This window comes from Dreissena polymorpha, chromosome 6 (assembly GCF_020536995.1).
Source record: "Dreissena polymorpha isolate Duluth1 chromosome 6, UMN_Dpol_1.0, whole genome shotgun sequence".
NCBI classification, from domain to species: Eukaryota; Metazoa; Mollusca; class Bivalvia; order Myida; family Dreissenidae; genus Dreissena; species Dreissena polymorpha.
In genome coordinates, this window is record NC_068360.1 from 35,777,222 (window position 1) to 35,798,935 (window position 21,714).

At 33.4% G+C, this 21,714-nt stretch overlaps 2 protein-coding genes across 3 annotated transcripts in view; both read right to left on the reverse strand.

Moving 5' to 3' along the window:
• LOC127835581 (TPR and ankyrin repeat-containing protein 1-like) overlaps positions 1-2,260 on the reverse strand; it is a 99,542-nt gene extending 97,282 nt beyond the window's left edge. Inside the window, 2 exon segments of the mRNA XM_052362017.1 lie at positions 1,250-1,388; positions 2,088-2,260. Of these exon segments, the coding sequence (XP_052217977.1) occupies positions 1,250-1,358 (109 nt within the window). The 5' untranslated portion in view covers positions 1,359-1,388; positions 2,088-2,260.
• Positions 2,261-8,894: 6,634 nt separating this feature from the next.
• Positions 8,895-19,291, reverse strand: LOC127836364 (uncharacterized). Of its 2 annotated transcripts, XM_052362959.1 has the most exons (4): positions 18,004-19,291; positions 15,119-15,194; positions 13,133-13,223; positions 8,895-12,649 (listed from the first exon to the last, which is right to left on the reverse strand). In XM_052362959.1, exon 4 carries the CDS (start codon positions 12,624-12,626, stop codon positions 10,458-10,460), a length of 2,169 nt encoding a protein of 722 aa, XP_052218919.1. In that variant the 5' UTR covers positions 12,627-12,649; positions 13,133-13,223; positions 15,119-15,194; positions 18,004-19,291; the 3' UTR covers positions 8,895-10,457. The 2 variants fall into 2 exon arrangements, with proteins under 2 accessions (XP_052218919.1, XP_052218920.1); XM_052362960.1 differs by lacking the exon at positions 13,133-13,223.
• Positions 19,292-21,714: the final 2,423 nt, after the last annotated feature.

A 21,714-nucleotide genomic window follows, 5' to 3' on the forward strand; every position in this document is an offset into this window, starting at 1 on the left:
TTCATTAAAAAATATTTTATATTTTACAGTGTATGTGTATGTGTAGAGCACTTTGCTGAAAATTTGCTTAAATTTCACTGGTCAAACTGTACTAATTGTTTCTGAAATAATGATTGAAGCTTATAAGGCTAGTAAAGGAAGAACAATATCTCAGTTGATAGGCTTAACTATGGTGTTCCTTCACGAACAATAATGGATACAGTACTGCTAAAGTGGTTAAGAATTGTTTTCCACATATGATGAATATGATCAGATGGTCGGCATCTTAAAGGCTTTGGCTCAGGATATCTACAGTTTGAACTGTGCTATACAGTTGAATGTCATTGCAGTGATGTGAAACTAAGAAGAAAAATCCATATGACAAACTGAGTGATATATTTCATTCTGAAAACTTGGGACCATAGACAAAAGGTCTTCAAAACCAGGGTTCTTACACAAACACCATCCAAAGTAAGCAAGTAATACCCAAGCAGCTGTCTCTTCAAATACAACTCAGTAAATTACTACATATTCAACGCAGAGCGCAAATGGAGATGTTTTTTATTAAATACCTCAATAAAAACATTATGTAATATGTACAATAAGGATCTGTTACAAACAATGAACACAAATTTATATAGACGGATAGACGGACGGAGCGACAGAGAGCCAGTGACTGAGAGACTGCATACACAGAGGATAACAGGTTACTTCCTGATAGTTATGAAATATATTAGGCGAGACTAAGAATGACATTAATGGCGAGGCTTACCGAGCCGTTATTTAATTCGTGCCCAGCCTGATGTATCACAAAAAAATCAGGCGGTAATCAGTTTTTTCTGATTATCATACCTCTACGCCCTACATTTTATAAGAAATTATGAATAATAATCACTACGGCGCTGCATTTTTTGCGGAAATGCATATAATTTTTTATGGTAAATGTGTTAATATTGACGTAATTTGCATTTAATATTTGTAAAATAAGTTTTTTTTGCTGTTGATGCTGCTTTTTTGTATAAAATATATGCCATCATGGTATAAAATTGTTTGCTTTGTTGAATCTGATTCTATTTTACTAAAATGATGACTTTGTAGTTCATTCTAAGTAATATTAACTACCTCCAAACTTTCTATTGAACTGATATAAAAAATATATCATGCAACGGACGGTATATCAGACAAATATCAATGTAGCGGTATGATAAATACTGATAACTAGCATACACATTCTGTAGTTCATAGGGAGATGCATATACAAATTGAATACCATCTGGTGGATAGGCTATTCCTAGTTGCTGGCAAATCTGCATTTGTCTATTGGGCGGCCCATACCCGCCTGCATAGAATGGACCGCCTCCTCTTCCTCTGAAAGCCATCAGTTTGCTCAGAAGTACATTAGGTACTCACTGAAATGACAAGGATTGAACATTTTAGATAACATCATTTGTTTATCTTTCATGACGACAAAATAAACCACCAAGCCTTATACAAATGTTATGTTCCCCAAAATGTTACACCTGGGCAAGTATTGCTCAATTGGATAAAGACAAGTATTTCATTATATAAATAATGTTCAATATATATGTACATTAATTGAACGAAACATACTATGACATCATTCTAGTTTCTGTGTTAACTTTATAACTATTTTTGACACAGAAAAAAACGAATATCTGTTTAGGTCAATAATTAGAACTTATCCACTTATTCGTTTTGCCAACATAGGATATATGTAGTCATAAGTCTTAGCCTATAAGAGAGGGTGGGATTTTTTTAAATTGTTTTTTATGAAACCGCTGCCTGTGACGCAGACAGAAGAAATATAACACGCGTCATTTTAAGTATTAAAAGTTTAATTAGTTTAAGAACATAATAAACCTGTGTATAAATATAAGTATACTTACGTATTATTGCTTTATTAGTTCCAAACCGTAAGAAAAGTCTCACACAGTGTGACAATTTTGTGAAATGTCTTTTTTTAAACATATCAGCACTTTTTCTTTGAAAAACATTCCTGGACTATGTCATGTTTGATAAACAAAACGCGCCATTTTAAATAAGTTTTATTTAATAATAAACCTGCATATAAAGATAATTATACTTACGTATTTTTTTATTAGTTCCTAACCGTATGACGAGTCATACAAAGTGTTACACTGTCGTTAATGACACATTTTATGAAAATGTATCAGCAGTTTCGCTTTGTACAAACTCCGACGACGATGTCATTTTTGAAAAATGATTCGACATTATCGAATAACTGTATCATAATCGGCAAAGATAAGCTATCGCTATACATGTTCTTTTATATTATTTACCATACTAAGAATATGGAATATGCTGAATATTAAATCAAATCAATGTGTATTATCATTAAAATCATCAAAACCGCTGTCATTACCACAACCATAACAATATTATACTTATACTAGTAGTATAAGAAGTATAGGTAGCATTTTGTGATAATAGCAGTATTAGTATTAGTAGTAGCAGTAACAGTAGCTGTTGTCGCAGCAGTAGCAGAAAAGTGGGGTTTGGGAATTTGTTCCGGGATTAATCTCTTTAAAATCCCTAAAATAACCCTTATTGAGCCGATTTTTAAGGACTTGTTTTTGCGCGTTTCATCCGAATTCATCAGTATTCAAAATTTTCTAGCTGTTTTTATGGACGAATTGCGTAATTTATATATTAAAGAGATTAATCTCTTTTAGGAGTTGATTTGGATAATATAAAATTAACCTCTATGCATGCGCAGTCGATCTCAGGGGTAAATTAAGATGAAAAGGCGAAGTTAATCAGAGTTGTCAACGAGTATGCGGGGCGTAAACAAATGTTTTTAGATGTAGATTTTACTTGTGTCGGTGTCCTGCATAATACACTGTATAATATTATACTGCAAACAACATAGTACAAAGCCAATAAAACACGTCATTCAACTCAACACATTTTTTTGTGTACGTGCTTGTTTTTAAATGGTACAACTAGGATTATACGCGTTATGAACCATGCTACATACCTAAGATAAATAGGTAAACACAGATTCGTGTCATCGCGAGTTCCAATCGATGCAGCAACCGATATTTCAGTTAAGTGAGAAAGATTACGCATCCCACGTGATAATTTTATCTATAGATGGCCGACATGTGGTGTCACAGTGATACCAGTAAACGCTCTTAATGAACAATGGAATCATGGTGTCCCTGGAAGAGAATTCGTTTGCGCCTCTATTGCAGAATAGTATTCAAACTGTTTATTGTTTTGCTTATATTATTCATTCGTGATAAGTGAAGGGAAAATCGATATATTAGTTTCCTTGTTTACAGTTTAATCTAACATTTACACTTTATTAAAAAAATTATAAAGAAATAGATCAGTTCTCAGGAAATATGGAGAGGAACAGTTTTACATATATTCATCAATTTTATTTGAGCGGTTAGTTTTTATATTAACTTTAAAATGATACTTGATTAAGAAACATAATTAAAATTACACTTTATGACGAAGGCATATATGAACTGTTCAATAAAAAAGCGAGTCACGACATGCAATTTTCAAAGTTTCTATAATAAATATCTTTTGAACTACTTTATGCAAATTGAGTTTCCATTTAAATGAAGTAGTTCAGGCGATATTCAGTAGGATACATACTTTTTAAGGTTGACGCCAAGGAAAAATAGGTGGTAGCCATTTTCGGCATTACGATGACAACCCACATCATAGGATTATGAGCTCTATATACGAGTGCACCTGTCTCTTTTTGTGTTTTACTAACAAAGAATGTACGATATAATAATTATCAAAAATGTATTGGTATCAACGAGAATTGTGTTAAATTATCAAGCAAACCACATGTATAGACAGTATCGGGTAATTCCTTTACGCCCGCAAACACGCCTCACCAATATTTTTGTACCAACGTACTTGTCAAACAACGTATGGCGATTTGGGTGATCGGAAACTGTAGCAACGCAGTATTCTTTCAATGTACTCTTTTTTATTTTACCTCTAAATGTATTTTAAACTTACAAAACCCGGTTTGTTAGAGATTAATCCCCACATATATTCATCCCTTAGCAACCCCTTATTTGCAGAAAAAATCCCTAATCCCGCTGAAGAAGTAGTAGTAGTAGTTGGAGCTGTAGTTATAGTTGTTGCTGGTGTAGTAGTAGTTGCAGTAGTAGTTGTAGTAGTAGTTGTAGTAGTAGTAGTAGTAGTAGTAGTAGTAGTAGTAGTAGTAGTAGTAGTAGTAGTAGTAGTAGTAGTAGTAGTAGTAGTAGTAGTAACAGTAGCAGTAGTAGTAGAAGTAGTAGTAGTAGTAGTAGCAGTAGTAGAAGAAGTAGTAGTAGTAATAGTAGTAGTAGTAGTAGCAGTAGTAGTACTAGTAGCAGTAGTAGTAGAAGCAGTACTAGTAGAAGTAGTAGCAGTAATAGCAGCAGCAGTAGTTGTAGTCGTAGTAGTAGTAGATTGTTGTCTATTTTTAGAAGTTGTTGTTTATTTATTGGTTATCCATGACTATTACGGTTCTTATGATTTCAGGTGAACAATGGAAAGTAGGTCATGTTCATTCCAGGGTGATGTTATGATTTTTAAATTAAGTAACCAACAATTATGTACTTGTGTTTTTGGATTAATAGTAGCTTTATCAAAGGTGTGTTTATATGCATTATATTATATAGTAATACATCTTAGCAACAAATCAGAAGGGCAGATATTATGAGAACGGTTGTACATGATAGAGATTACTTCAGAAAGCTAGTCTAACGTATTTCTTATCAAGAGATGTGTTAGTCAGAAACACAATGCCTCCTACTGTGCCGCTGTGATTTTCTTTTGACCTTTGACCTTAAAGGAAGACCTTGACCTTTCACTACTCAAAACGTGCAGCTCCATGGCATACAAATGCATGCCAAATGCATGCCAAATATCAAGTTGCTATCATCAATATTGCAAAAGTTATGACCAATGTTAAAGTTTTGGTTAATGTTTTGGACACACACACACACACAGTGACACACACACACAAACAATGACAGACAGGCCAAAAACAATATACCCCCGATCATTTGATCCGGGGGCATAAATAGGATGCCGATTTAAACGCAGTTTTCGTTGTAATGTCAAATAATACACATTTAACTTTAGATTGACATATAACACGTGCGTGTTTTTGTATATGTTAACTTCCAAAATTAGTATGTATTCAGTATGAGGACCGATACTACGGATAGTAATGCTAGTAGAAGTGGTATTAATAGTAGCAAAAGCAGCAGTAGAAGAAGTAGTAGTAGTAGTAGTAGTAGTAGAAAAAGAAGTAGTAGTAGAAGAAGTAGCAGAATCAGCAGTAGTAGAAGTAGTAGTAGAAGTAGTAGTTGTATTAGTAGTTGTAGAAGCAGTAGTAGTATTAGTAGTATAAGTAGAAGTAGTAGTAGTAGTAATAGGAGTAGTAGTAGTGGAAGTAGTAGTAGTAGTAGTAGTAGTTGTAATAGTAGTAGTAGTAGTAGTAGTAGTAGTAGTAGTAGTAGTAGTAGTAGTAGTAGTAGTAGTAGTAGTACATGTAGTAGTATTGGTAGAATGAGTATAACAAATAGTTATTCGAATAATGTTAATAATAATTATTATAATTATCATCATCATCATCACCACCACCAACACCAACATCATCAGCAGCAGCAGCAGCATCAAGTTATAAGTAGAGCTCCATTGGATGAAGACAATTATTCCATTAATGGCATTATATTAATATTTTTTCATATACTAGTACGTGTAAATTAATTGCACGGACATACTCTTACAATATTCTTGTTTATGTGTTAACTTTATAACTTTTCTTTTAAGACAGAGAAAAACATGTATCTGTTTAAGTCTATCATTAGTACTTATTAAAATATAATATTAAGTTTTGCCAACTTTCGATTTGCAAACGTTTTTCCACACTTATCATCAATATGTCATTGTTGATAAACACAGCGCGACATTTTAAATAAGTTTAATTACATAAATACCCTGAAGTTACTGATAGTTATACGTACGTATTATTGTTTCATTTATTTCCAAACAACATGATGAATCACACAAGGTGTGACAATATTGTGAAATTACATATTTTTTGAAAATGTATCCGCAGTTTCGCTTTGCACAAGTTTTACGGACTACGTCATTTTTGAAAAATAATACGACCTTATCGAATATATGTATCAAAATCGGCAAAGGTATAATATCACTATATTTTGCTTATGTACCATAAGTACTAAGTGGAATATGATGAATATAAAGTAAAATAACTGTTTATCAAGATCAACACCACCACAGCCACCACCACCACCACCACCATCACCACCACCACCATCACCACAACCACCACCACTACCACCAACACCACCACCACAATTATTATACTGATACTTATTGCTATGATTAATATTACTACTACTACTACTACTACTACTACTACTACTACTATTACTACTACTACTACTACTACTACTACTACTACTACTACTACTACTACTACTACTACTACTACTACTACTAGGACTACTACTACTACTACTATTACTACTACTACTACTACTACTATTACTACTACTACTACTACTACTACTTCTACTACTACTACTACTACTACTACTACTACTACTACTACTACTACTACTATTTGTGCGTCACGCATGACTCGATTGGTAGTGCTGATAGAATAAGAGTCGTTACCACCATGTTTTGGAGCATGTAAACTTTGTAATCTGCGCAACTAGGCTTATTATTTTTCCAAAGTACAGTAAAACTGATAACAGCTATTTTCAGATCAACACTTTTAAGATGGTTGTCAGTTGGTAGTATTGCTATGTCGTTACCCCACCCAGTTTTTGCATACAGTGTAAAACAAAGGCTCATCGCCGATAACTAAGCATAATAAAATAAATAATTTGTATTCATTAATACAGAATAATGCCTTACAACTTGATTAAATGAAATATTTTGACTTTGTAAACAAGATAATTGAGGTATTTCACGTGACGTCATCAAACGTCCGGTCGAAATTTTGAAGGCTTCGATCTGGGATGGCAAACCCGTTGTTTCGCCACGGGAAAATTATTTTTTAACAATAGAGTTAAATTTAGATTGCATACGAAAAATGATCGTAAAGTGATGTACATGTATTTTATAATGTTTTAATTGTAAAGACGAAGAACGTTTTAGGCCTCGTAGACGAACATTGTTCGCAAATATCGGCTAGAGGTTCGAGAACAAGAACGAAATCAGCATACGTGTGTGCTCTTCACATTTTATAACAGGTAAGCATTCAGGCATCTATAATAACGAATTTTGAAACTGTAATTCAATATCCGCGTAGAGCCCAATTTGTTGTGATCGATCATTAGTCACAGGAAGTTGCCGAACCCTAACAGTGTAGTAAAGAGACGACTTTTCAATAATGACTTGTGTCCAGTTTGTCATTTATATTGTTACTTTATTATTTCACATCTCCCATTTTTCTGAGTAGAGTCATCTTTTTTCAGGACAGAAGTCTGATCTGTATGACCAACTAACTCCAGACTGGGCGCCAACATTAAACTTTGGTGTGAAAAGAAAGCAGACTTACCTGGACAGGTATGCTCGCCAAAGAATACGACTTCTGTCAGCTTCATCGTTTGAATATCGGCGTGAGAACTTATGCTCCGAGAATGTAGAGTACACTACACCAACTGACACAGCAACTTCATGTCTAACAGACATCAACTCCGAGCTTATGACTGCTTATGCAGGACTAACTTCAGCAGCTTAGAGTTGAAAACATTGAACTGAAGCATCGCTTAAATGATTACATGACCCGATATGAAATTTACTACTTTGCAGATAACAACGAGAAAGTGGCGGATTTCTGTGTTAAGACCTCCGAAATGTCCGACTTTCGGTGTATAACATTACTTGGGATGTATTTTTAAATAAAGATTGTCATGTGTCGTTTATGTCACGACCGAACAATTATAAATGCGAGTTCGCTTCAAACCGAAAGTACGGTAAAACTGTATTATTCTACTAAAAAAAGACGCCAAAATCTTGTAATAAATATTAAGTTTTGTTTACAAAAGTTGCAATTTAATGTATATTTTTCCTGAATAGACGTATATTTATCATTTCATCGCCTTCCTATAAAAACGATCGCCAGCTTAGTGTTGTTTTTAAAACCTTATCAGCGATAAAAATCTATTGTTTGTGTCACGCGCTCATGCTTTGTCGTTGTGAATGCAGCTGATAATTGCTAATAATACACATTCTTATTGTTACGTGCACTTGTTTCGTTTGTGTTCTTAATTTTCGCGACTCAAACATGACTTTCGGAGTGAAATATACTGGCCGTTATGGACAATTGACCGTTATTCTCAAGTATAATACAGAGTTATTTTCGTCGGGGGGAATCCAGACTGACCGTTGTCTGCAATTGACCGTTATTCTCAAGTGACCGTTTGGTCAGTTTTGACTGTAAATGACTCCGTTTTCATGGAATGCAACATCAATTGATTTATCGTAACGATTAGTTGTATTATTTCACAGACGCTCTTACTCCGGTTAGCTTCGGAACTCAAACATGTCAAATTTAAAAGTTTATATATAAATACTAAATCAAAGAAATGACTTTTATAATAAAAAACATCGTTCGTGGACAGTGTCTGCAATCAGTTTTTTTCCGTGACCATACTTTAAGAAAATTTACAAAATATAATCAACATTACAGGTTAAAGAGTCACAAAGTATGGGCAATTCAATGTGCTAAAGAGAATTATTTCAAATTCATAAGTCACATAGTCATTTGATAGATTGACAGCATTGACCTCACACTCGTAAAAACCATTAGCGTTAATAATACACACAAATGGTTTCCTATATTTCACACATTTTTAGAGGATTTTTGACAGTATACTTAGTGAGGTAGATCTACGCTCGATTTGAATCGCTTTATAAATGCAGTCAAATATACCGTAATTACTCTAATTTTTCGAACACTAAGTTTTTTGACACCTCCTTTTTTGGCCCAATTAATTATTTTCATGACTCTTAATTTTCGGACATGCGCGTTTTCATCCATTATTAATGACGCTAAACTTTCGGACAGTACATTTTACAGCGCTACTTTACCAGAGTTCGGCACTGTATTCTCTTTTCTTTTGACACTTCGATCATGGATTTGTACAAACGGATTAAGGTCATAAAACATTGGAGCCGCATGCGTGAGGGCAATGGGACATAACATTTGCTTAATTGGTTAAATAACCATGTATACCTGTATAAAACAATCGCTTCACCCAACAGCATTTTAAATGATATTTTCCTATTAAGGAGGCAGTATTTTTTTGTTTTGTTTTTTACTTTTTTGTTCTGTATAATTTCAGGCAAGAGTTAGCAAAGCTGTGAAGCTGTATTATTTTTCAAAGTAGAAACCCCTATTGTGCATTAATTTATTGTTTTTATTTCAATATACCTATAAGTTTCGGACATTTAATTTTTGTCTCTAAATTTTCGGATATGTGTAAGTTTTGAATATGTTTCCGTATCTTAAATTTTGGACACGAAAAAAATAATATGTTTAAGTGTCCGAAAACTTAGAGTAATTACGGTATTCTCCGTAACGATATTATAATAGATTAATGATACATGTATGCATAGTGCCAAGTTAAAATGAGGTATTACGACATTTAATGTGATGACGCATTCGAAATGTAGCTGTTATATTAACGTGTGTGATGACCAAGAAACGAGAGAAAGTAAAACAAACATAGACATTCAAAACGGGCATCAACCTGGATCACAACCTACATAGTGGAAAAAAACACTATATAAAGAAGAAACCATTCTACATACACGTGTTAAGATGCAAATTGTTGCAGAACAATGACACCAAATGTTGATCGAATTATTTACATGTTACATACACATAATAAAGAATCGTCACAAAACAAATGAAACACGATTGTGTTTTTAACGAAACTAAGCTCATAATTTAACTAAACAATTTAATTTAAATACAAAAACTATCAAAGTCAAAAAGTAATCTAGTTCAGTAACAAACTTCATTTATTTCATTGTAAACAAGCGAACAAGAATTTCACTATCTCATACTGAAAATAATTATAACTATTGATTATCTGTTATCTGTTCTCTGACAGCATTCAGTCTACATCAAAAGGAAAAACCACATTGACACATAACAAAACTGTCATTCTGCATAGTATAGAAATAATAATATTAAGGAAGTTAATACAGCCTTCATACACACGCATATATATATACAGTCAAGAGTTTACACCAGGTTGGCGTTTTATATCAAACCAAGCAGGACAGCTTCTGTTAACGCTTCCTTTTGTATTTTGTTCCTTACAGTGGCGCCATCTTTGATTCTTCAACGACTACTTGGATGTCCTCTTCATCATTCGGATGAGCACATCCTCCTTTGTTCTGTTGAACAGTATTTAATGTTTTCACATTAAAAACTGGTCATTGAACATGCCACTCATATCTGCGGATGTTTTAAGACTTAGTTTTAAAAGGATGACATGTTTGCTGTCCGTTTGCCATGAGCATGACAGCAATTCATCAGATCGTTTTCGACACTTCAATAAATCCTGCAAAACTTCAGAAACATCTGATATACCTAATGCATTTTGCAAACACTTAATTGTTTTTCGGAGACGATCTGGTGCCGTTGGATCCATTTGTATTTTCGTCATCATATTCATCAACGACCACTCATTAACTATTGCCACCGTTTTACCTACGTTGCAAACAAGAGTCATGGACAAAATAAGCAGTCTTTCAATGCCTCCAAACATCGTTGGATCTGCTTTACTTCTCTTCACCATTGTTGTTATTAAACATAAACAACTGCTAAATCCTGCTACAGCAAATGCCATACTTTTCAAACGATCCTGCATTCTCCAAAGTCTGTTGTTAAGCTTGTCATGTTTAACTTGAAAGCTCTTAATGTTTTCAAGAATGTCAACCTTAGTTGGCAAAGTTGTTTCAACAAAAAGCAAGAGGTTTAAATAGCTGTTTGGAAGAATAAACAGGAAATCTTCACAATTTGGACCCTTCAGTTTAGCTATTATCAGCGAAGCCAATGTAGAATAGAACTCTAACCACATTATAAACACCCATGGTTCAAGAACTTCAACATCTTTTTTGCTAGAAAGAATAATAAATACAGTGAATTTTTCGACAGCCTCCCATACATCTCCCTTCAAAAGTTCATCAAAAGCATCGATAAACCTTCGGGCGGTACACTCGACAATCATAGTGTTGTTGTGCGGCGAAACCATAAATGTATAATAATTGTGGTTGAGGCGATTTCCTTTCTTCATTATTTCACAATCAATCTGACCTTCAAACTGTCTCATTTTTGCAGAAGGTGATTGTTCGAACTTATGTGTGCCAGTTGTAAATTGGAACAGATAGTAGCCAAACTCAATACGCATGAAAACTTCCGATCCTCGGACAGCCTGGCTTTGGAGCAGAAAACCAGTGCTACAACGAACTGCTTGTTTCCATTGACCTTCTAAGAACTCTTTCAGTTGCTTTCTTACCGTGTTTCCTGAAATGTATTCCGTCAGCATTTTAAGGTCATTCCCAATAAAATTAGGATGGCCATCGACTGGCATAAGATCATGCCAGAGACAGAAGCAGCCTTTGTAACTTTCGTAAAACATTTCCACCTTATTTGTTACACACACTTCCAAAACTGATGTCACTGCATCTGGGCATTTCTTTTCAATCAAGCTTGATGCTCCAGTTTGAACATGGCCTTCACATTCGATGCCCAAAACGTCTAGTTTAATTAACATGATAAAATCGTCTTTCGTTTGCGGACGATGCATTTTTCTGCATTTTATTCCAAGAGTACAAGGCATATCTAACTTAAACCGTTCACAAACCATTATTATTTCCCTGAGGATCTGAATGCGCGAAAAGATTATTCGACGCCATTGGTAAATTCTTTTTAGAAGAACAACAACTAAACTAACACGAACTTCGTTTTTAGAAACTTCAAGCAGTTGCATTTTTGTTTCAATTTTGCAAGAAATGAGATCTTGAAGTATGTGGAGACAATGTGATCTTTCCTTTGGATGGATGACGTATGAGTTACTAGTATACGGTTTAAAGCCATAAAATCTTTCAAACTTCACGAGTCTGTCAAAATTGTCAGATGTGTTCGGGAATAGCAGGTCATGGCAGATGATAAACACATCGTGGATACTCCTTATGCATATTTCTAACTGTTCAAGACTTATGTTTTGTGTTTGGACAAGTAAATGGGCGCATTCAGCTATGCCAGAAGTGTTCTCAAAGGGTTTTGACTGTCGAAAATACTGTATGGCCTTTTCAATACACTGTGTGTTTTCTGACCACTCCCAGTTCAACATCCAAGCGGCTGCTAGTCCATCAAAATCGTTACAAGCCTCAAACATTTCGATTGCTTCAAATATTGCATCTTTAAGTATTGAATTTGATTCTCCAAGTTCAGTCGATGGTTTGTTACTGTCGTACAGAAGAGGTCTGCTCTTCACGAGGAGATATTTGCCTATCACCGCTTCATCTTCTGTCTTCTTGGCCATTAGAACTGCTTCATCTGTTTTCCCATAAGCAAACGTCATGTCAACTGCTTCTTCAATATTTACTGTCATATTAAAATAGTCTCTATTTTGTTTTGAATTTTAATTGATATGTTGTTTAAACAAATGTTATTTTATAGCGCCGTCATGAATTTTTAGCGCGATGTCGCACTTCCCCACTGCTTAAATCACTACGGAACAGGTAATATATACACTGTTAATGTTAATTATAATTGAAATGTATATGAACTTTATAATTAATATGTTGCTTACATCGTTAAGTATTTTTATACAGACGCTTCAGGATTTAAATACATACAAACAAAAAACTCAAATCGCATCTTTCATCTTTCACTAGACCAGCCCTCGCAATACATGAAACGGATAAGACATGCAACAGATTTGCCTTTAAATTAACAACTTTAATCTGAAATATACTAAAACAATAAATCCATGAAAAAACACAACTGTGATATTGTTTTCTTTATTGATACAAAGCCATATATATGTATACTAACATGAGTATAACAAGTAGTATGCGACCATACCAGAATCTGCTAATATTTGGGGTTTCTTGTTTTCTAAATGGTTGTCTACATCTGTATCCACCGCCTTCAAAACTGTTTTTTTGATTTGTATCTGAAAGTAACATAAATTTTACATCACATCGTATACTAACCCAAATAATACAAAACTATATACGTAAATAACCGCGAACACATATATTTTATTATATAACAAGGGATAATAAATCTGGATATGTAGAAAGCCTTCGAACCAAAATATGGAAATGCTTAAGTTAATATGGTAGTTTTAAACAATGCTTTGGATTTTTGCTTACAAAAAGAGGGCACAACACATTCCGGTTATTAGGAAACCTATCGAACCACAATATGAAGTTCACGTGTAAATATTTTTGAAAAGTTGCATCCCTTTAGCACCAATACTTTTTGATTTACGTGAGACACACAAGTCAAGTCTATATGTCCCCTCCCCGCTTAAAGTGGGGGCATAACTATATTGGGCAATTTATTAAAGGTTTAACAACGTAACTTTTGCTTTTTGTGTATTGTTAACATAACATATAATCGTATGAAAACAAAATAACAATCAAATGAATGATGTATGTTGTTGTGTGTATATGTCTATTGAAAGTTTATAAACATAAATTAAGCACTTATTGATAGAAGCTATTATTACTAAATCCTATTTAAGTAAAATTATTCTGGTTCTAGTAAAAGCTATTTTGTTTTCTCGGTATGGTTTATGTTTGAAAACGTTTGTTGCGAACGAAATAAATATACCACACACGTCTAGGACGGATTGACTGCACTTGTAATTGTTTTTATGTAGATTGTACGCGGAGAGTAAAAACGTCATTATTACAGAAAATCAAAACACCGAGAAGATTTATAGTTTTTAAAAGTGTATAGAACATTTTACTTGCTTATTTGATGATAGGTATATATTACGTGTCAACATAGACTGAAGAAAGGTTTGTGTGTAGCAATTTCAAAAAGTTAATAATGCTTGCAGTATATAATTCGTCATACATCAATCAATGACTAATCGACGTTTCATTTAATATTTTCAAACATTTATACTCAAAACAAAATGAGATACGATGTTCAGTCTTATGCAGTTCTAAAGCAACAACAACACGTGATTTTTCATTAAAAAGGTCCCATACCGGATAAATGTTGTAAAAGTAAGAACATATCTCCATACGTTGTATTAAACTAGGCTAGCTTCTTTTGTTCACATAGCAGAATAGAGATTTTAGTATTAAATCACTCCTATATCAAACGCTAGCACATGTGATGAAAAAATTGAAAAAGGTGTGCGTATTCCCCATTGCCCTATATGCACACATTAAATTTTCTAAATCTATCATCAGCACTTATCAGCACTTTTAAAGTTGTCTCAAGATCCAGATAAGGCATTTCTAAAACACACATTTTAAATTTACAACTAGACAAGGTGCAATACTATCAAAAAAGAAGTGTTCATCTGTATCAACAACATGTTATATGGTACTTATTAAAAATGTGACTTTATATACATTGTAGCGGATACTCGGATAATAAATACAGCATATACCTTCTGGGATTAATTGTGCTTAAGCTGTCGCGTGTGTCAATAGACGAATCAAGCAATTCATTTACAGAGTCTTTCCTGTTAAACATCACCAATTCTTCTGGTTTTGTTTGATGAAATAAATATGATATTATAAAGTACATAATAACAATAACTGTCTTGAAAAACACAAACTTTGAGTGCAATCCTCAGTTATATGAAATAAATGAGGGTTGTTGCTTGAAATAATCGTTTTGAAAATTTGTCGAAAGTTAACACAATTTTTAACTGTTTTCTCTTTCAAATATGCTTTGGGAAGACAAGCATAGCGACTTTAATATACACCCACCATTCAGATTGTAAATAATACTGTGAAATTTAAAGCATAAACATTTTGATACAGTTGCATTGGTCATTTAAACGAAAGGATGATTGTATATTTGCCATAAATAAGTTACCTTTTGGTCTTGGTCAAAGTCCTGCCGCAGGAAAATTATTCAGTAGGACCTGTACTATCATCCTCGACAGTGTGTCCTGATAAAAAATAAGATTTAAGCAGAAATAAATAACCGCAAACCAGCATAAAGAACTTATTGTGTTCAAATTTTAAACTTAACATTTAATTAAAAAATATTAACAGTATAACATACATGTACATGCGTTTAGCTTTGTTTCTTATTACATTATATTTTACTGAAGCTCATACAAACATGAAGTGAAAGTCTAGGTGCAGCAATTAGACAGAAAACCCTTATACACAATGCGCTCCTGTTTTGGCAAGAAACACATTGCCAAACAGTGAGATACAAAACAAATGTACAATACAAGAAACATATGGTCATAAAAGACGCAAAAACGTGAACAATACAGTGTTCATCGCTTTTGAAAGGTAAATGCAAAGCACTGGGTGTTTAAACCGGTTTTCAGGAGCTTGAAACCTCACACGTGGTCCACAGTTATTCAAACAATATTTAAGTGTACACCAAAATTACCGCATAACATGACAATTCCAATAAAAAAGCATTACAAGATAATACATGTACATGTCAAGTTATTTAGTATTTTGCTACTCAATTGCTATATACACACTAGACTTTCGGAACCGTAAATTTCGGAAGCAAGATAAAAATGAAACGAATAAGGACTACATCTCGTCTTTAGTAAACAGCTTTAGAGACATATCATCATATAGTATTTACATTCGTAACATGCTCTGTGATACATAAATCTTGCTGATAAAGACATCTATCAATATGTCGCACTAGATATTCAATATGCTAAATGCTTGTTGAGTCGTGGGTAATTTTCATAAAGTTGTTGCATTACAAATGTTTTATAAATATATGACTATGAATCATTATAAACATAATTATTAACTTTTTGTCTTTATATTTGTTGCTTTTTTCAAATTTTATTCGTCTAAAATAATTATAAATAATCGATCGTGTTGATGCTGTCAAATCGCCATCTTAAAAATAGTTTCTTGTTAAGCTGTGCATTCTAATTGGCTTTTCCAATTTCAATTATAAATAGCCTTAAAACTGCCATTGCAGGGGAGGTTAATTTCTTGTGAAAAATGTAAACAGACGATGTTTAATGAAAAGTACTTGTAGAAAAACGATTTTGTGTTACTAAGGAACACTATATGAACAAAACATAAAAAAGGAAATATTTTATGAATTACAATATATTGACATGTTTCGTCGCTTTTTTATAGCAAAACAATTGTGAGTGTGTCAAAACATTTTTCGTAACAAACTGCATCATATGCAAACGTTCTATCATGGATTTTTTTACGATCTCCATACCCACGACTCAAAACGAACCTACCATAATGAGACAAAAACACACGACAGAGCTGGGCCGGACGTCTATAATCGGCCTGCTGCCGACATAACGGCCCGAGGTCCATTTTGCGGCTAGGGTCGATTATAGACGTCCGGTCCAGCTCTGCCGTGTGTTTTCGTTTATATTACATATCATACTATGGTCCTTCACTAAAATTTATTGTAGAACCAGCTTTCCGTACTTTTATTTTCATTCAATTGATTACGCAATTTATGACGTATCTCATGTGACGTAATTTCTGTGACGAAACTAGCTAGGCGTGATTTTTTGTAAACAGTTAAATATTTATTAAGTATTAAAACGAATCCAAAACGTATTTTGGTGTGTGTGTTTGTCATGCAATTTTGGAATCTTCGATAGGAATAAAATTATTGTAATCGCTTCGACAATACATTCAATTTCGTAAATCGTGTTTTTGGTGACAATGGTAAGCATTCGATACAATAAATAAAGATAAACGGATGAAAAAACCGAGAACGGAATTACACATATTTGTTACTTTATTTTATGCTTTCCGGTGGTTTATAGAGAAATATCAGTGAAATAAAACTGATAATTCACTGTTTTAAACAGTGAAAAATAACAGTGAAAAATATCGATATTTTCCACTGTTTCACTTTGAAATGACGTCATTTTTTCGACGAAATTACGTAATAAATCCATCGAAATTATCCAGTTAAACTCTTTTACAATGTAAATAAACGGTGAAAAAAACATAACATAAAAAGAAAATTTGTTGGATTCAACAGAATATTGATTTTAATTCACTCGTGATCATAAAAAATATATATTTTATATGATCACTCATGAAATAAAATCGGTATTCCATCGAATCCAACAAATATCCTCTATATAATAAGCATCGGATTAAAGTTGCCATCGAGGTAAGTGTGTACTTTACTATAAAATGTGTTATAACATGAATCCTGTTAAAGATCAAATAGAGGCATCAATCTATTGTAAAGAAGGGTTTCAGGATCAATCGATATTTGTAGTATCCAAATTGTGTGCTACTTGTCATTATAATTGTGTTCGATTCTTTAGTTGAGTTGTGGCTTAATTGTATTGATCACAGTTGGCTAAGACTAAAGGTGTACGCCATTTTGTTAAGCTGAAGCCACGTGATCCGATTCTTCTCAATTATGAAAAATCGGTCCGGCTAAGCGGGTCGATATATTGGCTCGCTAGATACGAATAACGGCCCGCTCGCGACGTTATTTTGTGGTACTATTCATGGTAACGATATGTTAGAGCTCTATATATAACATATCATTACTAGAAATAGTAACAAAATGTTATCGCGAGTGGGCCGTTAGTCGTACCTAGCGGACCACTATAAATTATTAGAGATTGGCCGGACGTCTATAATCGGTCCTAGCAGCATAATGGCCCTCGCGCCGTTATGTCGGTTTCGGGCCGGTAAACGACGTCCGACCCAGCTCTGCCGTTTGTTATTGTCTAAATGGTAATACCTTCTTGGCTAGAAAGTTAATACCTTTCATCAATGAATTATCATCAATTTTCAGTGAGACAATACTGCAATCTTTCTTCAACAGCGCTGATATTTCAGGGGCATATTCAGCATTAATCTTAAGTGAAAACGGCGTTTCGTCTTGTTTAGTAATTTCAAGCTGAATTAGTGCTATTTTCTCTTGAAACATTCTCGTAAGAATGAATGCTTGCTCAGGCGTACCAGCCTTTACAACTAACGAATAAAGCGGAAGAATTTCATTTATTGTCCGTGCAATACTGTCGCAAGTCGACTGCCTTTCACGAAGCATTTGAGTCTGTATGTCGCATTTATCATTGGCCTCCTACAGAACTGTTGATCGTTTTCTGTTTAACATATTTATCATACTGTCAATTCGTGTGTTTATTCCATTGGCTAAGTCCGATTCATTTTGATTTATTTTCTCAATCTCTCTTTCACAGTCTTCAGTAACAGCATGTACACGTGCACTTGATTTTTCTAACAAAGCCTGTACTCTACCGTATTCATGTAAGTGAAGTCTACATTGCTCTTTCACTTTGTAAACTTGCTTGCAATTTCTGTGAATGAACAGGCATTCGCTACAACATAACAAAGAATGATCCTCACATATAAATTTAATCATTTCAAAATGCACTTGGCAAATGTCCATGCCTTTCATATCAACTTCAGATGGCCTCGAACGCGCTTCTTGGACGCTAATAATGTCATGAATATCAAGCATGTACTTAAGGTGTAAATTCCTGCAAGTGCTGCAAAGAAATTCTTTGCAGATGGTACAGAACAACGATGCATCGTTGTGTTTGTTATCCCTTATGCAGGGATTGCATTGTCTCATTAAAACATGACCTCCAACCACGTCACTTGAAAGATCGTGACTGGAATCGTCAACACCACCGGTTGCCATTGCATAGGTTTTGAATTAACCAAAGTTAATAACGCATCATGTTGAATTAACTGCGTTGTGTGCATTTAGTGCACATGCATCCATTACCGAAATGATTTAGGTATAGCACATATTGTTCTGATTCATATTCACGATGAACATTTAGGATTATTGAACAAATTTGTAATCGAAAGTAGCTATAAACATGTATGTTATCGATTTAAAAACTTTTATTAAGTTAGATATCAAACATCATTTCGTATATTTACGTTTTAAGTTGAAAAAGATCAAATTTAAAAATAAATGATCATCCACGATATCAACACTTAGTCCAGTAGATTCAGCGGGTATATTTTCGACAAAGATATAGCAGGTAACCCGCCGGTTAAGGTTCGGACATTTATGAATATTATGCGTTATCATATACTCCCGTGTAAATAGCTGAGGTGTAAGCAGTATCTTTATTGGAGATAAAATTATCTATATTTGATGAAGATATAAAACAGGTCAGTAACAAATGACCTTCCCAACATCATAATGCTAATCATTGCAAATTTGTGTAAAATGATAATGTAAAATTATTTCATAAAACAGTGATTATTTGCTTGATTCTTACAACTCGTTACTTAATTGTTACGAATTTCAAATACAACTACTAGTCGTTGAAGTCATGAAGTTTTAATTGTTTGTGATGTTGTTAAAGTGGAGAAGTACGAACAAGATGTGTTTTTTAACGAATTTAAGCGGCCCACCAAAAGATATTACTTTTTTATATTTCTAATCAATATGCATTTACACATGATAATTACATACAAAGTCTAACATGCATTTCCAAACCTATATTATTTAATGTGTTATTAATACAATTTATTTCACGATTATGATATGAACGCGTTTGCAACTTTCATAAACCATCTGAAATTACCTTCGTTTTAAAGGAAGATTATGTATGTTTGAAACTAAACGTTTTGTTAGTCGTCCAATTCAACGCACAATTAAGCGATTACAACAGAAGGTTAACTGGTTAATGTTTTAAAAACCTGTTGAATTCCTTGTATTTTTTCAATAGCAGTATATGACTGTTTTAGCTATAAATTTACATTAAAAAAATCAACGCCAAGTTTGCCTTCGGTTTGTAAAAACCTGATTTTTTAACTAGAATGCTAGTCGAATGATCTTGTATGAAACAGCTAATGTATGAGATATAATTTAATACGCTACGCGTTAACTTACATAAGAAGGAAGAAGAAAATTAAACAAGATAATTCTTTAATAATGATAGATGACGCTAACACATTCAAAGCACAATTAAAACAACATCAGAAAGGCTGCACATTTACGGTTATCGATGATTTATGTTTCTATGTTTCCACTTTTGCTCCATGTGCAACACATTGTGCATAACCATTGTGACCAAGGTATTGACGAAGACACATTTCAGTTCCTTTGCTATTTCTGTTTCAATTTCTGTTTCAGTAGTGTATAGGGTTTATAGTTTTAAAAATAGTAGGTTTTAATCTTAAGATTGCTGATTTGATAACAGGCATATATCTATTGTGTATTTTATTAAATGCTAAACTACAAAATACATACATAATATATTTTCGATATTGCACGATGTTATTTTCACAAGCCCCCCTTTTAAAAATAATGCACAAGAACTATAATTTATCTAGACGAACATTTCAGAGTTCTCAGTAATGATGTTATCTTACCAGAGCAAACCGATAGTGTGGCCTTTTTACGAAGAAAGAAGCGAAAAACGCTAAATAATTTCATTGGAGACAAATATCCAATATGACGTAATTGTTATCGAAACTACGCTAATGTCGATGCAAATTGAGGACAAAAAACCGCTTAGAGGGCATATCGATGTAGAATACGATAATATACTTTTAAAATAAGAATTTATAACATGCACTAAAGTTTTAACTCTGTAGAGTACTTTATTATTATAAAACGATGTCATGTGGATACTTTTCAAGTGTAAGGGGGGGGGGAATAGCCGCATTAATTCGCTTTAGATAAAATGTGCATGAATCCCCTTAGCGCAAGCTCATTATTAAAATCGGTACTGAAATGTCGTAAACAATCTTAAAATTCTTAATTCAACATTATGTCGTTAAAATTTCAATGTCGTATTAGCGATATAAGTTTGCAAGTATGATATAAAAATCAACCTGGGGATGTCCAAAGCAGTTGATGGTTGTCATTCAAAAAGGGTTTATCTTTTTTGTGAAACAAACTTTATTGTTTCAAGACAAGACATGAAATTGAAAACGTATATGAACCAAAATTAAAATGCCCGTGATTGATGTTTTGTACCGGATACTAGCATTTGATATTTAAACAATTCTATTTTTCAAACATGCGCAAATTGGTCAGAACTTATCTGTGTATGTGTATGAGCTCAATTTTGACCAAGATTTCCGACGATAATATTTGTAGCGGAAATTTAAGAGGTAAATCTAATTGGGTACCATTTTTAAATTTAAGGAACTGCAAAGACACTGCAATCGTGTACCCTATAACAATGACTTTTGCATTATTTTATTTATGTTTGAGATTTACAATTAAAATCATTATATTAAATAATTCAAAAAAATAAACGTTAACGGGTGCCTAAAACATACACTCAGGAACTGAGTATACTTTTGCAACATTTTTTAATTTATGACAACGCACGCAAAACGATATAATTAAAATCCTTCCAGACCTGGATTTATAGTCGTTTTCCTTTTCTTATTGTATGCAAATCCATCTTTTGTTTCCATAATTGAACTTAAAATAAATGGTTTACAATTAAAAGTATTGCAAGTGTGTGAATTGTG